The sequence below is a fragment of the Bos mutus genome, chromosome 19, assembly GCF_027580195.1.
Source record: "Bos mutus isolate GX-2022 chromosome 19, NWIPB_WYAK_1.1, whole genome shotgun sequence".
NCBI classification, from domain to species: Eukaryota; Metazoa; Chordata; class Mammalia; order Artiodactyla; family Bovidae; genus Bos; species Bos mutus.
In genome coordinates, this window is record NC_091635.1 from 6,802,426 (window position 1) to 6,823,506 (window position 21,081).

At 59.0% G+C, this 21,081-nt stretch overlaps 1 protein-coding gene across 4 annotated transcripts; it reads right to left on the reverse strand.

The window, feature by feature from the left end:
• Positions 1-278: 278 nt before the first annotated feature.
• Positions 279-21,038, reverse strand: HID1 (HID1 domain containing). Of its 4 annotated transcripts, none has more exons than XM_070389045.1 (19): positions 20,874-21,038; positions 14,952-15,101; positions 14,047-14,217; positions 13,345-13,497; positions 12,716-12,822; positions 12,142-12,258; positions 9,859-10,081; positions 9,623-9,679; positions 8,360-8,443; positions 8,116-8,206; positions 7,752-7,903; positions 7,575-7,653; positions 6,117-6,281; positions 3,416-3,643; positions 3,066-3,172; positions 2,442-2,522; positions 1,765-1,856; positions 1,469-1,627; positions 279-1,255 (listed from the first exon to the last, which is right to left on the reverse strand). In XM_070389045.1, exons 1-19 carry the CDS (start codon positions 20,937-20,939, stop codon positions 1,192-1,194), a joined length of 2,346 nt encoding a protein of 781 aa, XP_070245146.1. In that variant the 5' UTR covers positions 20,940-21,038; the 3' UTR covers positions 279-1,191. The 4 variants fall into 4 exon arrangements, with proteins under 4 accessions (XP_070245146.1, XP_070245143.1, XP_070245145.1 ...); XM_070389042.1 differs by having other exon boundaries at positions 8,360-8,500; XM_070389044.1 differs by having other exon boundaries at positions 8,360-8,500; positions 13,345-13,458; positions 20,874-21,037.
• Between the last annotated feature and the right edge of the window lie 43 nt (positions 21,039-21,081).

Below are 21,081 nucleotides of genomic sequence, written 5' to 3' on the forward strand. Positions count from 1 at the left end.
CAGCTCCGCCCCTGCAGCCCGGCTTGTAGCCCGCAAAGCTGGGTGCTGGTGAGCACAGGGCTAGAGCCCCAGCAGAGCCCCTAGGGGCCACACAGGAGGTTGGGAGGCAGACCCTTCGCCTCTCCTGTGTGAACTCTTTCTCTGAGGGCACCACGGCAAGGGAAGCCCAACCCTCCACTTCCTCACCCAAGAAAATGAAGGATACTGGTCGTGTGCTGAGGGCCCTCTGGGCCTGACTCTGGCAGGCGAAGCCCCAGTGTCCCTGAAAACAAGAGCCATGGACTGAATACCCTGTCTCCCCTCCAAGCACAAGGATGCAGGGCCTGGAGAGGGGGGTTTTATTATGTCAAGAGGCCGATTGTACAGAGCAAAGATTGTACAGACACAGGCGGGGTGAGGGAGACCAAGAAGCCAGAACCAGGAGGGACGGGTGGCCTCCCGGTCACTCCTCTCCCCGAAACATCCAGGCGGTGGGAAAAGGGAGGGAGGGCGGGCTGAACGGCGGCTTCCCCACCCCCATCCCCTCACCCCCGTTTCTGTGTAAGAGCCAGGCAGGCTACATCCCTTGACCTGGAAAAATACAACAGGAGACCCTCAACCCCCCACTCCAGACCCTAACACGCGTGAGGTCCTCCAGTCTGGCTCCTGGCGTCCGTTTGTCCCCAGTCCCCTCCGTGAGCATCCTGGCCTCCCTTCTTCCCGGGCTCCTGGCAGCGGGCGGGGCCTGGACCAGGTGGTTTCGGGGTAGGAGGCCTGGAAAGGCTCCCCCCACCCTTGCAGGTGCCTCCAGGAACGATGGCCCAAGACTTCCTTGTGGGCAGCCCATTAGGCACAGCAGCCTGGTGCCCTCCAGGACTGGGCAGCCCAGGAGCCAGGCGGGCACTGAGGGTCAGCTTAGAAACGGGTCCTGAAGGGCAGCCAGACAGAGGTGGGAGCTCTGGGCGTGGGGCGGGGGCTGCAGCCCCAGAGAGAGAAAGTTCCGGCGAGTCCAGCCTGCAGGCGAGGGGCAGGGTGGGTCCCCACCAACCCAGCCACAGGGGGCCTCTGGGGCCTGCTGCCCAGGACTCGGCCACTCAAGCACCCAGCCCTGATTGGGGTCATTTAAAGCTCAGAACAGGGGATCAGGGGTCAGCACTGGGGACCCCGGGTCCCCGCCCTCCCCTGGCCCCTGCCCCTTGCAGGCTTCCATCTTCACACCCGCTGGATCTCAAACAGCTTCACGTCTGTGTCGTACCAGACAGGTGGGTCCACATTCCTGCGGAGCGGGTCTACGGTCACCTGGGGGCCGGGCAGCCTTGAGGAACAGACTGGGGAAGAACTGGGCTGTCCTCCTCCCACTGCCCCAGGCAGTGGGTGCCCGCCCCCACCAGACAAGACCACCCCGGTGGACAGTCTTGACATCAACCCCACTAGCTGAAGCCGACTCTCAGGGGGGACAGCAGACCCCCAGAAGCCCTGAGGAGCCCACCTCAGGTAGATGACGCCCCACATGTAGGTGCGGAACCACATGGCCGTGCCCGAGTTGGCCTGGTACTTGCGGATGAGGATGGGGTGGGGCACAGGCAGCAGCCCCACCAGGGTGCCGTGCTGCAGGAACCGCAGGATCTCTGACTCGTCCGTCAGGCCCCTGCCAGCAAGACGGGAGTCTCCAGTGTGCCCACTCTGAAGGTCAAGGGGAGCAGGGGGCTCGCCCATGCTCCCAGCCCCAGCCCCAGCCTGGGCTGGCCCCAGAGCCCACCGGCCCGGCCATGCCCCCAGCCTCACTTGTCAATGCAGATCTTCTCCACCTGGGGAACCAGCACCTGCAGCAGCCTCATGATGGTTTGCAGCGGCAGCTTCGACTTCCAGGAGAGGATCTGGGGGAGGAACCAGGGTTCCCGGCTGGCAAAGCAGTCCCCCAGAGGCTCTGGCACAGACTCGACCCCTGGCCTGGAACCAGGAGCTCCCCAAGGCAGAAAGCACCCTGGCTCATCACAGCAAGGGCCTGGCAACCAGGCAGGGCCTGTGAATAGGGACTGCTATTCGTGCAGGGGCTGCGGCCTCTCATGGAGCGTGTGCCACGTACCGTGCCTTTGATCCTCACGATAGAGTGATGAGGCTGGGACATTTAGTATCCCCGTGCAAACACAATTAGTGGTGAGGTCAGGAAACAAACTAGGGAGTGAGCAAGTGATGCAAAGAAGGAAACTGGAAAGGGTGATTTATTGAGAAAGGGCTGTGGACAGCTGTACCTTAACCCTGCTGGGGAACCAACTCTGGACAGTGTAGACAGAGGAAGCAACCAAGCCAGAGAGGCCAAGGTCACGAGACAGGACTGACCCCAAACCTGACCCCAGGCCAGTCCCTGGAATTGGACGCATTCCCATCCAAGCCCTTCCTGAGCCAGGAGCCCCCGACTACACCCCTCCCGACACACCTTATGCCATCTGCCCCACCCTCACCCACTCCGACGTCGGGCTCCACTGCCCACTGGCCGACGCACTGGACAGTCGCCGCTGCTCCCGCCAAGCCTGGCTGGGCTCCTGGTCCCCGAGAAGGAACAAAGTGAGGGATGGTGGGAGAGGCGGGGGGAGGGCAGCCCATCAGGTCCTCGAAGCGTCCCCCCCACAGCCTGGGACCTGGAGGGCAAGGAGGTCTCTGCCCTGGCCCATGCTGGGGGGAGGGGACCCTCTCCCAAAGGAGGGGATGGCCCAGCCCAGCACCCTTTGCCCTGGGCCCCAGGCCCTGCCCGACCCAGCCCAGCCTGGTGACAGGTTTAGGGCCAGGGGCTGACTGGGCAGACGGGGTAAAGGCCAGCCCAGCCTTGATAAGGCTGATGGATGAGGAGGCTGAAGGCCAAGGGCTTGAGCCCATGACCAATAAACAAGGGAGGGGTCTGTGAAAGACAGCCCCCCACCCCCAGGGCAGAGAGTCAGCAGTGCCAACCCAGATGCCCTGAGCACCAGGTGCCCAGCCCCCTGCGGCAGGGGACCCCAGGGTGCCCTGGCCTGGCCTGCATTTCAGAGACCAAGGAGGAAAGGAAAACGCCCAGCCTCGCCCCCCGCCCGGAGTTCCCCGGGCCCCACCTCCGTGGCTGGGCTGTCCTCTACTGAGCTCTGCTGGGGCGCAGACTCCAGAGACCGCAGAGTGCCATCCTCCGACACCTGGGATTTCTCCGTCAGCTTGTCAATGCCTAGGGGTTGGGGGGGCAGTAAGGACTCCTGCCCCAGCGTCCCTCCTCGAACACCTCTGCACAGCCCCGCCCCACGAGTCCCCAGCTTCCCTCCACTTTAGAGATGCTGTGTCTGACTCCGCACCCTGTCCAGCACGGAGGCCCGGTCCCCCCACCCAGCTAGCCCTCCCGGGCTCCCCCAGAACCTCCACCCCAACCCTTGCTGTCACTTTCCACAGCCCTTGCCAGCCGTCAGCACCGGACCTGGGGTGGCCACCAGGCTGGTCTTGAGGGTGCCCGGCTCAGCGGGCACGGCGGGGCGGGACCCCTCCATGGAGGCGCCCTCCTGCGAGCCCGCGCGGGACAAGGGTTCCGGCGGCCGGCGGCGCCGCTGCAGCGCCTTGTGGATAGCTGGCGGGTCAGTGGGCAGGTTGGCCAGCTGGTGGAAGACGCTGCGCTTCCGGATGATGGCGTAGACCAGGTTGGAGTTGCCTGTGGGAGGGGAGGGGTGGGTGTCTCAGCGAGGCCCCCTCGCCATCCCCTGCACCAGAGCGGCTTCCTGGGGTGGGAAGAGCTTGGAGGACAAGAGGGGTGTCTACCCCAGGGGGAGGCGACAGCAAAGAGCACAGAAGATGGGGAGTGTGGGCAGGGTTGGTGCTAGGGGCAGGGGGGTGGGTTGAGGCGACTCCAGGATGCCACCTGTCAGCAAAAGAGCTTCTGGGCTGAGCTCACCCCTGCCCCTCCCTGGTACCCGGGGGACCCTCTCACCACCCAGCATGAAGGGGCAACACCTGGCAAAGCTGGGTGGGCCCAGCATGTCACGGTCCCGCTAAGCCAGCTGTTCAATATTTTGACGGTTCCCCAAGCCAGGTCACCAGGAGGAAAGACCATACGGCGTGTGCCCACGCTGAACGCCCTTGGCTCTGAGGGAGACAGGAGTACTTTCCGGGGCTTCAGTGCCCTGCCGTCCCGCCGCTTGCCCCGCCCCGGCCCGCTCCCGACCCGCCAGGGTCCCCGCTGCGCACCGCCCACTCCTACGGCCACATCTCGCCCCAGCGTCTGCATGTAGACTGTGCCCCTCTGTGTTTTCTACTTTTCCTACCCCATTCATCCCTGATGAGTTAGTGTCAGTCATTCAGTCGTGTTCGACTCTCTTGTGACCCCATCGACTCTGACCCTGGGATTCTCCAGGCAAGAATACTGGAGTGGGTTGCCATTCCCTTCTCCAGGGGATCTTCCTGACCCAGGGAGCAAACCCAGGTTTCCTGCACTGGCAGGTGGATTCCTTACCGTCTGAGCCACCTGGAAAGCCCTTCATCCCCGATCAATTAGTGCAAATATTACTTATTCTGGAAATGATAACAACTGTTAATATTTAAGTCACAGGCAAGTGACTTTCTTGGATTATTTCACTTAGTCTTCCCAACACCCTCTGAGATAGGGATTCTTAGTACTATTATTACGATCATCTTACAGATGAAACTGAGGCTCAGGGAGCTGATGTGTACACAGTCACAGAGCTCAGTGTTCATTGTTGTTGCTCAGTTGTGTCCGACTCTTTGCGACCCCATGGACTGCAGCACGCCTGGCTTCCCTGTCCTTCACCATCTCCCAGAGCTTGCTCAAACTCATGTCCATTGAGTCGGAGATGCCATCCAACCATCTCATCCTCTATCGCCCCCTTCTCTTCCTGCCCTCAATCTTTCCCAGAATCAGGGACACGAGTTAGCAACTAAACAACAATCCTAAGCTATACAATAGGTCCTTGCTGCTTAACTATTTTATATTCAGTAGTGTGCATATATTAACCCCCAATACATATAATTTTATTATAGAAAATGGAGAAGGAAATGGCAACCCACTCCAATGTTCTTGCCTGGTGAATCCCATGGACAGAGGAGCCTGGCAGGCTACAGTCCATGGGGTCACAAGAGTCGGATGTGACTTGGCGACTAAACCACCACATTATAGCAAAAAGGGCTGCATTTTAGTTACATGTGTACATGTCTGCCTCCTCTAAACACAGAGCTTTTCGAGGATGAGAATGCATCCTATTGATCTCCATCAGTCTGCTGCTGCTGCTGCTAAGTCACTTCAGTCATGTCCGACTCTGTGTGACCCCATAGACAGCAGCCCACTAGGCTCCTCTATCCCTGGGATTCTCCAGGCAAGAACACTGGAATGGGTTGCCATTTCCTTCTCCAATGCATGAAAGTGAAAAGTGAAAGGGAAGTCGCTCAGTCGTGCCTGACTCTTAGCGACCCCATGGACGGCAGCCTACCAGGCTCCTCTGTCCATGGGATTCACCAGCCAAGAGTACTGGAGTGGGGTGCCATTGCCTTCTCCACTCCATCAGTCTAGCACTTAACAAAATGTCTGATTACCAGATATCATCAAAAGTGTATCCATTGTTGTTCAGTTACTAAGTTGTGTCCGACTCTTTGTGACCCCATGGACTGCAGCATGCCAGGCTTCCCTGTCCTTCATCATCTCCTGGAGTTTGCTCAAACTCGTGTTCACTGAGTCATGATGCCATCCAGCCATCTCATCCTCTGTCACCCCCTTCTCCTCCTCCCCTAAGAGCTAAGTGGCAAGGCCCTAACTGACACCAGGCAGCCCAGCATCTCTGACACCCAGCAGGCCCGTGACACCCTGAACTTCCCTCCCATCAGACTTAAGATGACCTGTTTGTCTGGGTGACCATCTGTTTAGAGTCCCCCTCCATGCCTCCCTCCCCAGCTGCGAGTTCCACGGGGCAGGAGGCACTCTGCTCAGTTTCCCACTGAATCCCCTCACCGGGCCCAGGGCTTGGTATACAGCAGGCACTCAATACATGCATGCAGGACAAACAAACTGGGGGCCGGAGGGCTGTGTCCTCCTCAGACGGGAAGGAGTCCTCGCCCACTGCCCACCCCGGATCCCCCCATCCCCAAGGCCAGGCCAGGGGCTTGGGCCAGCGCCTCACCATCAAACTGGTACTGAATGATGTTGTTGAAGACTTCCAGGAGGAAGAAGACCAGGTGGTGGTTCTGCGCGGCGGAGAAGAGGAACCAGGTGGTGGAGAAGGCCTCCAGCAGGTGCAACAGCTTGTTGGCGGCCACCATGGACAGGCTCTTGAGGTAGGGCGACACTACAGGGGAGGGGTCGGCTTACTTCCGGGGCCCCACCAACCGGGCCTGCTCACCCAGGGCCTGGGAGGGACATGGTGCTCCCGCTCCCACACCCTCCCTGCCCCGTCTGGGAAGTCCCCCCCAAAATCAGGAAGACCGAGCCCCAGAGGCCAAGGCCGCACTGGCCATGCCTCCTCAGAGCCCCAGGGCTGCACCTGGGCCCCTCCCCGTGGACAGCCATGTTTACAAAGCCACTCACACACTCCATCTCCCCCACTCCTCCTCGAACCTGAGAGGGAGGTAGATACAGGAGACCATTCCCATTTTGCAGATGAGAAAACTGAGGTTCAGAGAGGTTCATAAACTTGCCCAGAATTGCCCAGTTATAAAGTGATGGGCAGGGATACAAACTCAGGACCTTTACATCTTTCTAGAATACCAAGCTGGGAATTCCCTGGTGGCCCAATGGTTTGGACTCTGAGCTCCCACTGCAGGGAGCCTAGGTCCCATCTCTGGTTGGGGAACTAAGATCTTGCAAGCCATGTAGTACAGCCAAAACAAAAAAAAATTTTTTTTTAATTAAGTAGAATATCAAGCTGATATTCCACATATAACTATATACAGATTTTCTGCACAGCCTGTGAAGGGGGAGTCAGAGACGCAAGGCTGCACACAGCTTGACTTCACAGACCGATCTGTCATAGACTGATCTTTCCTCGTATCTTTCTCCCTCACCGGGATGGGGCAGGGTCGGTGGCTGTCTTGTTCACAAATGCATTTTCAGGTAAGATCTGTGGGATGGAGCCAGTGATGCAAGGCCCAGTTTTGAGCCCTGGTTGAGGAAATAGGATGCCACAGTGCAGTCAAAAAATTAAGAAAGAAAAAAGGGGTAAAAATGAAAGAGAGAGAGAAGGAAGGAAGGAAGAAAATTGACCAGTAGGTACTTTGTCTGTTGTTGCTGTGTTTTGTGCTCAGCTGTGTCCAACTCCTTGCGACCCCAGGGACTGTAGCCCTCCAGGCTCCTCTGTCCATGGGATTCTCCAGGCAAGAGTACTAGAGTGGCTTGCCATTCCCTTCTGCAGGGGATCTTCCCAACCCTGGGATCGAACCCGAGTCTCCTGCGTTTCCTGCATTGGCAGGTGGGCTCTTTACCTCTGGGTAACCTGGGAAGCCCTGTAGGCACTTAGATGCCCTTGTTAATATTTCTATTGGACCCAGCAGGTTTGAACCAGGGAGCCCGTGGCAGGTCAGCCTGTGGCCGGGCGCCCCCTGGTGGTGATCGTGGGAAAGGCGCGCCCTGGTCCGCGCCCTACCGTTGACCACGATGGTGAGCAGACAGTCGAAGAGGGGCTGCAGCCGCTGGTGCCCGCTGGTGATGATCTTGTGGAAAACCTATGCGGGGAGCAGGGGGTCAGCCACGGGGCCCCCGCCGTCTCCAGTCTCGGCCGAGGGCACGTCACCCCCAGACTTCCAGGTTCCCCCCGACTTACCACGATAAGCAGGTCGGCGTGGGTGCCGGTGAAGACCGGGATGTCCATGGGCACGCGCACGGAGTAGGGCTTGTTCAGCCGCACCCCGAAGTTCCGCTCCCCGCTCAGAAGCAGCAGGATGAAGACACCGATGTGCATCAGGCCCACCCGAGCTGCGGCGCGGGGCGTGGGAGGGTCACCTCGCTGGGTGGGGCGGCGAGGGAGTCCAGGGCAGGGACCCATCTTGGGGTGGAGGTGGGGGGAGAAGCCCTTCCCGGTAGGTCAGGGCACAGGGCCCGAGCTGCTAGGAGGCAGGACAGGCTGGCCGCAGCTGCCCCTCGGCCAGGAGCGCCCCCCAGGGATCCCGAGCCCACCCCAGCCTTACACTGATCCGCTCGAGCATCGTTGAGGAAGTAGAGGATGGGAACCAGGATGTCTAGGACGTCACTGCTCTTCAGCACAAAGAAGAGGAATTTCTGGCGGGGGGAGCGGAGACGGGTGGGCGGGGTCAGGAGAGGGGAAGCTCTGCCCCGCCCCTCCCAGAAGTCTCCTTAGATGCCCTCCGCATCCCAGGGGTGGACCGCTACCGGCCATCCCGCGCCCCCGCACCGCCACAGGGGCCGGCCCACCTTGTTGAAGTCGCAGAGCTTCCAGAACAGGACCAGCAACTCCTGATGGAACTGGATCTTCTTGGTCGAGTTGGGCAGGTAGGTCTGGAGCAGGGGGTTGGAGAGCAGCCGGGCTATGCCCTTGAGGATGAACTGGAAGTCCTGGGTGGGGTATGGGCAGGGACCTGTCCAGTCTGGCTCCCTGCAGTCCCGGCTTCCTGGCCAGGCCCCCCACATATGCCTCCTCTCCCCCGACTCCCACCCCACCCAGAGCCTGATTCCCACCGTCAGAACCAGAGGGGCCCAGGTTCCAGCGTCATCAACAGCTGCCCTGGGGGTAGCCCCTCAGAAGCTGGGTCCAGGGCAGGTCTAGAGAGCTTACTTCTCCACCAGACGACAGGCTCCCCATCTACACACTGGACTCCTGCCCACCTTGACTCCTGTGGACAGCTGCAATCCTCCCGCCCCTTCCCAGCACCCTGTCACACGTGAGGAACAGTCTATTCTAGAAAAGCTGTCCATCACTGAGCACCTGTTCCCTGGACAGTGCTCTCAGCCCATTCTCACTACAAGGCAAGGAGGCGGTTCCTGTCCCCACATCACAGCTGCAGAGCTTAGAGTCCCGGGGCACAACAACCTCCCCCAAGGTCACAAGACACAGGAACCCAGGTCTGACTGGCCTTTCTATCCACTGTAATTCCCCTACCAAACCCACCATCAGAGCCACCTCCTCTCGCAAGTCTTCCCGGCTACCCTCCCCCAGTTGAGGCCATCAGCCCTTTTCTGAGGCTCAAGACCCTTGCGGTCCAACCCCGAGTCCACCGGGACCGTGGTTCCTTCAGGTAGGGGTCAGGACTCTCCCTACTCCCAATCTTATCTGCATCCTCTCACCCCCTGCAAGGTCACAACCTTTGTGGGGAGTGGGCATCAAGAACCCACAGGAGGACTTCCCTGGTGGTACAGTGGATGGGAATCCACCTACCAAATCAGGGAACGTGGGTTCGACCCCTGGTCTGGGAAGATCCCAAAAGCCACGGAGCAACTAAGCCAGTGCACCACCGCCACTGGGTCTGTGTATGGCAGCTGCTGAACCCGGCGAGCCCAGAGCCCACGCTCCACAGCAAGAAAAGCCACGGCAGTGAGAAGCCGGTGCATCGCAACAAACAGTGGCCACTGCTCACGCAAGGAGAGAAAGCCCGAGCACAGCGAGGGAGGCCCGGCGCAGCCAAAAAATTACGTGCTTAAAAAAAAAAACCGCCAGAGCAAGAGCATTGTTCAACTCACCTCCTCTCGATGGATGCGGGACAGGTAGTTCACAAACAGGTTCTCGGGCCCTGGAGGCTGCAGAGGGTGGAGCTGGGGCTCAGCAGGTGCCCTCACCCCCCACCCCCGCCCTACCCCAGGCCTAGATGGCAGTGCCCCCTCTGACCCCAGACACCCCCACGAAGTGCCCGCCGGGCATCCCTTGCCGGGCTGCTGGAGGGGGTGCCACCCGGCAGCCCGCCCTCTCCCATGCTCACGTCAGCATCGTCCATGGCGGTGCCCGTGGTGGTGCCGTCCACGGTGGGGCTGGCGCTGGTGGCACTGTCGTGGTCCAAGGTGACGATGAGCACCTGGGCCGCTTCCTCCACCAGGGGTTCCCGGTAGTCGGAGAAGAGCAGGTGGTTATAGGGGATCCCGTAGCCCACAGGGTCATAGGCACACACGGTGTTCAGGAGCGAGGTGAACAGGGGCAGGGCATGTCTGCGCAGGAGAGGAGGGGGCTTCAGGGACTCTGCCCACTGTCCACTCGCAGCTGCAGCCGGGTGGGCAGGTCGACCAAAAAGACCCCTCATCCCCCACTGTCTCAGTGCCAGGCTGTGGTCTGGGGACCAGGGAGCAGCCCCAGGAGCTCATCCCCCTCCTTGGCTGTATCTGGGACGCTGGCCGGGATGGTTGGGGGCCAGAAGGAGTTCATTACCAAGACAGGGATGGCCAGTCCTGAGGGGCTCTTTGTAGAGTATCATGTCCACACCCCTTAGATTTTTCACCCCCAGGGGTTGAAGCCTATTGTGGGTTTTTTGTTTTTTTTTTTAAGTTTTTTAATATATATTTTTGTGACTGCTCCACACGCTACAGCTGGGATCTTAGTTCCCCAACCAGGGATAAACCTTCAACCCCCTACACTGGAAGTGCAGAGTCTTAACCACTGGACTTCCCGGGAAGTCCCTAAAAACTACTTTGTTTTTTTAGAGCAGTTTTAGGTTCAGAGTAAAACTTGAGGGGAAGGCAGAGATTTCCCATAGATTCCCTACCCCGACACACACACGGTCTCCACCACCATCCGCATCCCCCACCAGGGTGGCACATTTGTTACAACTGATGAGCCGACATCAACACATCACTGTCAACCGAAGTCCACAGTCTACATCAGGGTTCATTTCTCTTTTTTTGGCTGTGGAATCGTATTTCCACCAGGGCTCAAACATGCACCCCCTGCAGTAGAAGTGTCAAGTCCTAACCTCTGGACCGCTGGAGAATTCTCGACACTGTGTCATCTACGGGCTTGGATAAATGTATAAAGGACATGTCTCTGAGGTTTCTGCAGGGCAGGTACCCTCCCTCGGGGCCTCAGAGAAGCGCTGGAGGCCCACAGGGAAGGCAGGAAGCGAAGCACGCGCCCCATTCCCCAGCTCCCAGGCCACAGAAGGCCTCCATTCAGAGACTTGTGAGGTGTCAGAGGTCAAGCTCCTCATCTTACAGATGAGGAAACTGAGACCCAGGGAGGTTCATCAAGTGGCAAAGGTGGCCGTTTGCCTGATAAGGCTGGGGAGGAAGAAAACCCTGGCCAGCTTCCAGCTGTGCCTGGTGGGAGAGCCACCTGGACTCTCTCTACTTCTGGGGGTTGTGCCGGGGTGAGGCTGGGCGGAGGGGCTGCAAAACCTGAAGATGGGGCGTGTCATGTGGGAGGCAGAGTCTGGAAGAGGGTGAACCTCGACACTTAGGGGCACTAACCCCATGTTGCCAGTACAGCCCCGGGCACAAGAGGAGCTGCACAGCTGGAGCATTCGGACCTGCTCTAAGTATGCAGTCCTGCCATGTGACACCTTCGCGAACTCATACGCTCCCCAGAGCCCTTAAGTGCCCCCACGTGGGCCGGGCGTCCCCATTCTTCAGAGTATTCAGCACACCCCCACCCACCCACCATTTAAACAGCACTGCCCAGGAAGTTCCCTGGGTAGGACTCGGCCACTGCCGTGGGCCTCGGCTCAATCCCTGGTCGAGGAGCTAAGATCCTGCAAGGCCACACAGCATGGCCAAAATTAAATAAACTAACACAAGCTACATGTAGCTACGGACAGCTTAACATGTGGCTGGTCCGAAGGGAGATGTGCCATAAATGTAAACTACACACCAGATGAAAAGTGAATGCAAAACATTTCAATAACTTTGTTTAGTGATTACACCTCAAATACTGATGTTTCAGACATATTGGGTTAAAAGAAATACATAATTAAAATTAACTTCACCTGTTTCTTTTTCAACTTTTTAGATGCTGCTACTAGAAATGTCTAAACTGCATATGTGGTTTGCATTATCCTTCTACTGGACGGCGCTCTAGATGGAGGACCCAGGCACCCTTCACCCAGGGCCCCCAACAGGGACCGCGCTGGTGTTAAGGTGCGGCTGTTGTTATAGGTCATCACCACCAGGGGGCAGCGTGCCTCCTCAAATAAGACACATTCGCCAGCAAATGGCCTCAGTGCCGGGCTGCCTACAAGCGGGAGGTGGGGAAATCTAAAGGCAGGCCAGGGGCCCCTCACCTGTTTTCTGTGGAACAAAAAAACTGCACCCACGGATTGATGCTGCTGCTGTCCGGAGCTGGGGGCAGGTACATGGCCTCGGAGAAGCAAGTCAGCAGCAGTTTCAGCAGCTCCATCCTTGGGCAGAGAGGACAGGAGAGAGCCTACCCTGAGGTTCCCAGTTCCCCTGAAGGAGCGCATGCCCACCCCGCCCAGCTCTCCTTCAGGTCCATGAAAAGAAGTGACTCCGTCTTATCCCTGTGATGCTGAAGCAAGGTCACGAGAGAGCAGGGTCTCCTCTGTTACTGTTTAGTCCCTAAGTCTCGTCTGACTCTTTGCAATCCCATGGACTGTAGCCTCCAGGTTCCTCTGTCCATGGGATTCTCCAGGCAAGAATACTGGAGTGGGTTGCCATTCGCTTCTCCAGGGGATCTTCCAGACTCAGGGATCAAACCCAGGTGTCCTGCATTGCAGGAGGATTCTTTACCCCTTAGCCACCAGAGAAGCCAAGGGTCTCCTTGGAAGACCCCCACACATGGCTCCCTCTCTGAGCTGTGCAGGTGCCAGGCCTGGGGTCCAGCCTGAACCAGCTCACCGATTCATGTCATGGATGTAGTTGGGCTGGGGAGAGTGAGCAAAGCCCACGCCAGCCTCCCAGATGTATTCACAGCTGTCCAGGGAGTGAATGTCCTCCGCCGAGTCCTGGGGACAGTGTTAGGGAGAAATCAGACCCCTACTTTCCTTGGTGGGGGGGCAAAGACCCTCATCTCTCCTAAAGACAGACCCTCAAAGCACCCCGGGTGCTAGGAAAGCTCATTTTCCTTCAGTCTGGTGCTTGCTCAGTCCAGTGCGAGACAGGAAGAGGCAGGGAGTGAGCAGAGCAGAACTGGGGCCCCGATGGTGTGTGGGCACGCGGGGTGGGCAACCTCAAGGTCAGTCCACTGCCCTCCGGAAGTGAGGGGCCAGGCCCCCAGTGCGCCAGCCCCACCCCACCGCGGCCCAGGCCAGGACAGTGGGTGCTTGTGCCCTGCCTCCCGGATACAGAGGGCAGGGCCCGCACCAGCTGGCTCCCCTCCAGCCGTGCCAGCCGCCACCCCCTCCTGGGACCATGCGTGCCAGGCAGCCTGGCCCTCCCAGGGCAGTCCCTGCCCCAGGGAACTTCAGCCGGCCCCGACCTGGGACCAAGGCCCTCCTGGGCCAGGGGAGGGGGCTGAGGGCTCTCACCACAGTGCTCCTCCGGTGGCTCTGCACCGTGAAGTCTGGGCAGAAGAGCAGGTCAGCAATGGCCAGGAGCAGGGACTCAGCCAGGGGCCGGGCGTTCTCGTCGTCATCCTCTCCCTGCTTGGGACACGGCCCGCAGAGGCCCCTCAGTTGTGGCTGCCGAGGAGAGGCAGTCCCAGGACTTGGGGAGGGGTGGAGGACAGGGTCGGCCCAAGCAGACACCCATGGTGGAGGGAGACAGGAAGCAAGGGGTGGGGGAAGGAACAGGAAGAGGATCACTCCCAAACCTCCCAAGGCAGAAGGGGGACAGTGGGGAGCAGGGCCTGGGAGCAGTCAGGAGGCCTCCCCACTGACTGGGAGGGGCCGGGTGAGCCCCCTAAACTCAAGAGCCTCAGCCCTGCTGAGAATCACTGGGTCCACCCACCCAACACTGTGTACCCCTAGTTGCCTGGACAGAACCCCAGGGAGGGAATGGGGTAAGTGGGGGGAGGGCCCAGCTGCCCTGCCCCCATCTCTGCCCAGCTGCAGGGGCAGGGACCCCCACAGGGGAGAAACCCAGGACTTAAGGAGGAGTTGACCCCCTCCCCTGACCCCTCCCAAACCCCAGAAGAGGTTTGGAGGAAGGTGGCCCCCTATAACTTTCTTCCCCTGTCCCCGCAGTCCCACCTCCCCCCACCCCCCAAAGTCCCGGCCAGGCCCACAGACCCCTCCTCGACCGGCCCCAGGCACTGTGGACCAGAAGAAGCCCCTCCAGTCAGGGTCCTCGAAGATGTAGGGCAGCACGCGGGTGAGCAGGCGGCTGCAGTTCAGCACGATCTGCCTCTCCTTCTCGGAGTGGCAGCCGCTCTCAGCTCCCTGCACCAGCTTCTCGACTGCCTGCAGGGGTGGGCAGAGAGGCGGGGGGCAGGGGGATGAGGCCCTGGCACCTGGGGTCAGGCTGGGCACCCTGGGCTTCAGAGGGTGAGGGGGAGCATGGCCAACCTGCAGGGCCACCTCTCCAGACAGGGTCAGCCAACCCCAGGGGGACAGGACATGGGCCAGGGGGCAGCCTGGAGCAGCTGGGAGTGAGACCAGCTCACCACTCACTGGCTGAGACCTTGCTAAGTGACCAGCCTCAGTTTCCTCATCTGTAAAATGGCAACACTGACAGGACCAACCGCCCTTGCTCTCATGCTCCGTCGCTCAGTCGTGTCTGACTCTTTGCAACCCCATGGACTGTAGAGCCCGCCAGGCTCCTCTGTCCATGCGACTTCCCAGGCAAGAATACTGGAGTGGATTGCCATTTCCTTCTCCAGTGGATCTTCCTGACCCAGAAGATCAAATTGCATTGTCTCCTGCATTGGCAGGTGGATTCTTTATCACTAAGCCACCAGGGAAGCCCACCAACCACACAAGGTGAGCTAGATGAGCTGACTTGCAGCAAGTGCCCACCCCCCAGAGCCCAGCTCCTGGGGGGAGAAGTGGGTGAAGCCTTGGGGCCACCTCGACTGGGTGGGGATGTCCTGGGTGCCAGCCCTGTTGCACCACAGGGCTGGGCCAGCTCCAGCCTCCCTGGGATCGTGGGAAATGGCTCGGGGGGCGGTGACAGCGAGGGGCTGGGCACCCCTCACCTTGTAGCACAGAGTGGCTAGGTTGGAGGGTGACTCCTCTCGCACCGCCCGGATCTCCGCTGCTGGCACCAGCGCAAAGACATCCTGCACCGAGGTGGCCGTGTCCGCCCAGAACTGGTCCCAGAAGGCGTCATCGGTGGCTTCCACAGGCTGTGGGGGGACCAAGTGTCCAGAGTCGCATGATCTCTTGCCAGCAGGCCCACAGTGTGCCCAACTCTGTGACCAAGGGAGCCCCGGAAAGGGAAGTCCCCTCCTCCACTCCTGCTGGTGCCCAGGAGTCTTCCCCCCATGGAGACATCCTTCAGTGGCCATGAGCCCTGGTTGGCACAGGCAGGCTGGGGACACTTGACACAGATGGTCAGGGATCGGCTGGCACTGAGTTCAGTAGGCAGAGCCCAACCCAGTCCCTAAGAGACTTGTGACCCCCCAGTAACTCACCATCTCCCTTTGGTAGATCCTCCCCACTTGGGGCCTCCCCAGGCTACACCCCTAAGTCACATGCCCAGGGACCAGAGCCAGGCTGTGCCCCTTCCCCTGGGAAGAAGCCAAGGGGACATGTGCTCACTGCCAGTCACTCAGGCTGCCCCCTAAACCCCAGTGTCCACCCTCACCCAGGACACCCAACTAGTGCCGAATCTAAAGGAGTCGCCCACGGCTCTCTGACCACATCCGCTCTTCTCGGTACCCACCACAGCCACTTTTGCCAGGGCCCCCTTCCAAATCTACCCCCTCAATCCCGCCTCCACACTGCCCCCAACCAGCTTTCAAAGCACAGCACCGAAGGCATTGCTCCCTCAACCAAGACACTTAGGGCTCCCCACTGCCTGCCGGGTCCAGACCTTGGCTGGACAGTCAGCCAAGATCACACCTAAACACCTACAAGCACACACCTGGGCACACGGACACGCACACGGACACACAACAAATACACATGTGCACATGGATGTGTGCATAGGAATACCTGTATTCACGATCCCAGCAACACAGCCCGGCCATATTTTCTGGTTGCCCTTGCACAGACCAGCCCCTCTTCCCCACATGCCCACCCCACCCAACACTGTCCAAAGCCTGACCAGACGTACTGAGGCAACGTGCCTTCAGCACACTTATGCCTTGTAAGTCATATAGTCAGCCATGTGAACACCCGATTTAAATCATGAATCCTAGAAGTCTTTCCTAAGGAAATGGCCTGAGACATTCAGGTGTGAGAATGTTTATTGAAGAGCTGTTGTGAAAAGTGAAACGCTGGAGTCAACCTAAATAGCCAACAATTGGGGAATGCTTAAAAAGTTGCTGCTGCTGCTGCTAAGTCACTTCGCTCATGTCTGACTCTTTACAACCCTATGGACTATAGCCCGCCAGGCTACTCTGTCCACCGAGTTCTCCAAGCAAGAATACTGGAGTGTGTTATCATGTCCTCCTCAGGAAATGACCTGGCAGTCTAGTGGTTAGGACTCTGTACATCCACTACAGGGGGGATGGGGTCAGTCTTTGGTCAGGAACTAAGATCCTGCATACCACTCAGCCAAAAAAATAATTAATAATTAGTCATACAATGCAATATTATGCAGCCATCAGAATGTCTTCAAAGAATACGGATGAATGGAAAATGCTCGTGGTACAATGTTACATGAAAAAGAGAAGATATAAAGTAACTATAGGATGATCATGATTTTCTGTAAAATTATAGAAGAATAAAAGCCTGGAAGAAAATGAAAAAGTGGCGATAGCAATTATCTTGCGGGGTGGCTTTTTTGTTTGTTTCTTATATATTTTTTCTGTCCATGCGCGTATTGCTATCTTTTTCTTTTGAATGTTCATCTGTTTGAGGGTCAACCAAGGTCCTCTTACCCTTTTGAATAGTACTTCCTGCAAGAGACCTACCCAGGCTGCTCCAATCAAATCAGACTTTTGCCTTCTCTGAAAGAGCTGATAAAGGGCTACTACTACTACTACTACTAAGTTGCTTCAGTCGTGTCCGACTCTGTGCGACCCCATAGACGGCAGCCCACCAGGCTCCCCCATCCCTGGGATTCTCCAGGCAAGAACACTGGAGTGGGTTGCCATTTCCTTCTCCAATGCATGAAAGTGAAAAGTGAAAGTGAAGTCACTCAGTAGTGTCCGACTCTTTGTGACCCCATGGACTGCAGCCTACCAGGCTCCTCCATCCACGGGATTTTCCAGGCAAGAGTACTGGAGTGGGTTGCCATTGCCTTCTCCACGATAAAGGGCTACTCTACCACAAATCGGCAGGTAATACGCATCACTCTTATTATCAGGAAACGATGTGAATCTTACTTAAAAAAAAAAAAAATTCTGTTGGGACTTCCTTGGAGATCCAGTGGTTAAAACTCCACACTTCCAATGCAGAGGGGGCAGGTTTGATCCCTGGTCAGGGAACTAAAATCCCACATGCTGTGCAGTGAAGCCAAATAAATACTTTAAAAATTCTGTTCTCTAAAAGCCACTTCTTCCAAGAAGTCTCCCAGAGTTTCTACCAGTGGGCTCGATCCCACCCTGGAAACCTGCTCCCCACCCGCCACAGTCACTCATCACGGGCCTGATTCCACTCTTGCCTGGAGGCTCCATTCCTCCACCAGCCCTTCTCCCAGGACCGTGCACTTGAGGCATATGGCAGATGCTCAGCCAGTATTTGTCCAGCTAAAAGCTGTAATCAGTCCCAAAGATTCCCTTCAGCCCCTTCACCGGGCAGAGCTGAGCACAAGGCTGGGTACAAGCCTCCCCAGGGTCCAGTTTACCCCAGCCCACTTCCCAACAAGGCCTCCCAGTGAGGTACAGGGCAGCCTGTGGCCACGGCCTTCAGGGCTGGCCTGGCCCCAGGACAGCCTGGGTCCCAAAACTGGTAGGGCAAGTTAGCTGGGGGAGAGGAACAAAGACCAAAACTGCGCCCTGGGGCCGCGGCTGGCTTGTCCTCATGCCCTCCAACCCTCTCTGGGGTCCAGGGAAGCACACCCCCAGTGTGGGTGGTCGGGTGGAAGTGGGGAAGGAGCCTCCCGGAAAACATGCATGGCCCTTGCCCACCTCCCTTCTGAGAGCACCTCTGGGAAGCCATTTTTCCCCTCCTCCCAAGTAGCCACTACCCTTTAAGCTTAAAGGGGCAGAAACTCATCGAGTGCACTTGACCTCTGACCTAGTTCATCAGGCAAGTGTCCCCTGGGGACTGAATTAAGAATGAGGAGAGAGTCTTAGCAGGGGAACTTGAGAGGCCCCAGGGCAGCCCAGCTCTGAAGCAGAGGGAAATCCCAGCTCTGGGAGCTGGCCTTGAACTTCAGGACTAATGATTTCACCTCCCCCATCCCCAACTTGGACCTCTTCTCCAGGTCCCAGCTGTGGCTCAGATCCTTCAGTTTGGTGGCCGTTACCAGAGCAGGGGAGGCTAGCTTGATGCCATAGGTACTGGCCAGGTTCGCTGAAACTTTTCAGTGGGGAGGGAACATAGCTTAGATCCTGCCTCAGTTATTCTAGCCCTACCTAACACAAAGAAGCTTCTAAAATCCAAGCTAGTTTCTTCAAAGAGTATTTTTGGTGGAGGTGAGCAGGCCCGTGCTGCCAAGGGCACAGGGACTGAGCTACCCTGGAGGGAAACCAGATATTCTTAGCGAAGCTTTGCTGGGACCTGCTCAGGCCAGATGCCCACCAGCCTGGAGGACCGGCTGCAGCTGCTGGACCTCTCTGGGGGGAGAAGGGAAGCACCAGCAGTGGTCTCGCCTGCCAAGGGTGACCTGTACTGAATCACCACGGCATTCGCACACTCATACGTGTGCACACGTGTGAACATGGACCCACCAGGTATCCTCTGGCCTACGACAGAGAATCTCCAAAAGGACAGGATCTAGGAGAGGGTCCCAGATCCAGGAATATGCCCCTCGAGGGCTCCACCCACACCGGGAAAGGCTTGAAACACAGCCAAAGCTGCCGGCTTCAGGACTGGGGTCGGGCCCAGCCCGAGGCAGGAAGAAAACAGGATACAGCACAGGAAGGCCGGGAAAGCCAACCAGCTTGGGCCCAGGCCACGGGGAAAAGGTTCTAGGTTGGCTTGTCTGCAAAACCCTGAGATCACAGAGGCCCTGGGACAAGAGGACACCCTGGGGACAACTGGCCTGAATCTCCTTGGGGACACCAAGTGGCAAGGTCTGGGGACCATTTGGGGTTTGGCCCTGACTCCCGAGCTGTTTGAGCCAGGTCACTGCACAGGGTCCGTGGCTTCAGGCTCTGAGGGTCTCTCCCTCCAGGCAGCCCAGGTCCCCTCCCACCTGCAGGGCCCCAAGGCTCTCCCGAGAGAGACTCAGGCTGGTGTCTGGCTCCAGCTCTGTCCCACGTCAGCTCACTGTCCCCAGCTGTCCCCAGCTGCTCAGTCCACCCTGTCATAGGGCCACAGCCAGGGAAGGATGGAGGCCCAGTGTAATTTGGGGAGGGGGCCCGAGCCTGTAGGAATCCTGTGGGACCCAGCTGAGCTGGTCCTACTGGCCTGGCAGAGACCCTAGCTGCCGAGCCCATAGTGACAAGGTGGTTTCCTCCAACAATGCGTTTCCCTCCCCAGGCAGGTAAACACGGAGGCCTCCCTCCCCTCTTCTCCTTGTGGCCCCCCACCGAGAGGCGGGACCACCTGCCACCCTCAGATCTAGAAGCCCCACACGCCAAAAAAGCCAAATGCCAGAAACAGCCAGGAGCCTTGGGGGCAAGGGTGATTAGCAAGGCCTGGTTTCTATCAAATGCCTCTCAGCTGGGACTGGACCCTTCAGAGGCCCTGGGCGTGTGCCGGGCTCCTGACCTTTCTCCTGTGGGAACCAGAGAGTGTGGGACCAGAGTTCTGGCCCCTGGAGCTGCGACCAGCTGGCTATGGGGGAAATGGCTCCCTTGAACCTACTCTACTTGGGAGCATGAGAGAGCCCTAGGGGTGCAGGTAGAAGGAAATCCCCGGCTGGCAGCAGGTCCTGACTCCCTCGAAAGTGGGGGACCTGGGGAGGCAGAGATGGGCATCTCTTTGGCCAGAGTGGCCTGGCTCAAGGAGTGAGAAGAGAGGGGTGGGCAGGGAGATAGCCTTGCTGGGGCCAGCCCTTGTGCTGGGGGCAAGGAGTTGGCCTCGGTGCCACTTGTGGGCTCAGGGGTCTGTGCAAGCCTGGACGGGTACCCCCAGGCCCCACAGTACCTAGTCCAGGGGCAGCCTGGACGGTTCTTAACCCTGCCCCAGAGAACACAGGGTACAGCAAACACAGCCACCTGCACCGCAGGGCCTGGAAAGCGGAGCCCCTGGAGCAGTGGTCCCCAGCTGGGAATCTGGACTCCATGGGCCTGGGAACAGCTCCCCTGGCCAGGCTGCAGCGCTGCCTGCCACTCTGCGTGTTCCCATCAACACCTAGGCCTTCTCTGGCCGTGGGCATCGACCCGGCCCAGCGAGGCCGCCACCGTGCACCAGCTGTTTCCCGATCCGGGAAGGCAACCGCCGGCTTTGTTTGCACTGAGTCAACCGGGTCTGTGCCTCCCGGATCGCCGACACCCACCGAGGGGCAGGGAGGAGAAAAGGAGGTGTTTGGGTGGGTGGGGGTGGGGAGAGGCTGGAGATTGAGGGGCTGGAGGGGCGATGAGAGGGCCGACAGCGGAGCGGACAGCGGCGACGCCGGCCTGGGGAGTAGGCACACGTCAGCCTAAGGTGGCAGCAGCAGCTGCGGGAAATAGGGATGTTCCCGGGAGAGAAGGCTGGGGGTGGGGGACTAAGGGATGGAGCCCTGGGGTACAGGCCCAGGAGTCTCGCTCTTCCCTGGCTGCGGCGTCACCCTCCTGGCCAGCTGGTCCCCCCAGCCCCCGGCTAGCCAAGTTCTTGCAGCCGTTCCCCCAACCCCGAAAGCCCTGCCCTGCCCCCACCCTGGCAGGTGCGTGGGAAGGCCGGGGCCCCGGGCGCACCTGCGTCTTGGTGGTGAGCTGGATCACCGCCTTTCGGAAGTTCAGCTTGGAGTCGGCCGACCCCATTTCGTTGGAGCCCGTTCCGGCCTAGCCCCGGCCCCGACTCCCGCTCGGGCTCCGGCTCGGTATCCAGCTCCAGCCCCGCTGCCCCCGCGGCTCTCGCAGGAGCCGAGCCGCGCGCCCCGCCCGCCCGCCGGCGTCGGCCCCG

Coding starts and splice junctions, on each gene's coding strand:
- HID1 (XM_070389042.1), bottom strand. CDS start 20,939: ATGGGGTCGGCCGACTCCAAGCTGAACTTCCGAAAGGCGGTGATCCAG. Junction 13,498..14,046: donor CTGGGGCCGGTCGAGGAGGG/GTCTGTGGGCCT, acceptor TCTCCTCGGCAG/CCACAACTGAGGGGCCTCTG. Junction 2,523..3,065: donor AGGACAGCCCAGCCACGGAG/GTGGGGCCCGGG, acceptor CTCGGGGACCAG/GAGCCCAGCCAGGCTTGGCG.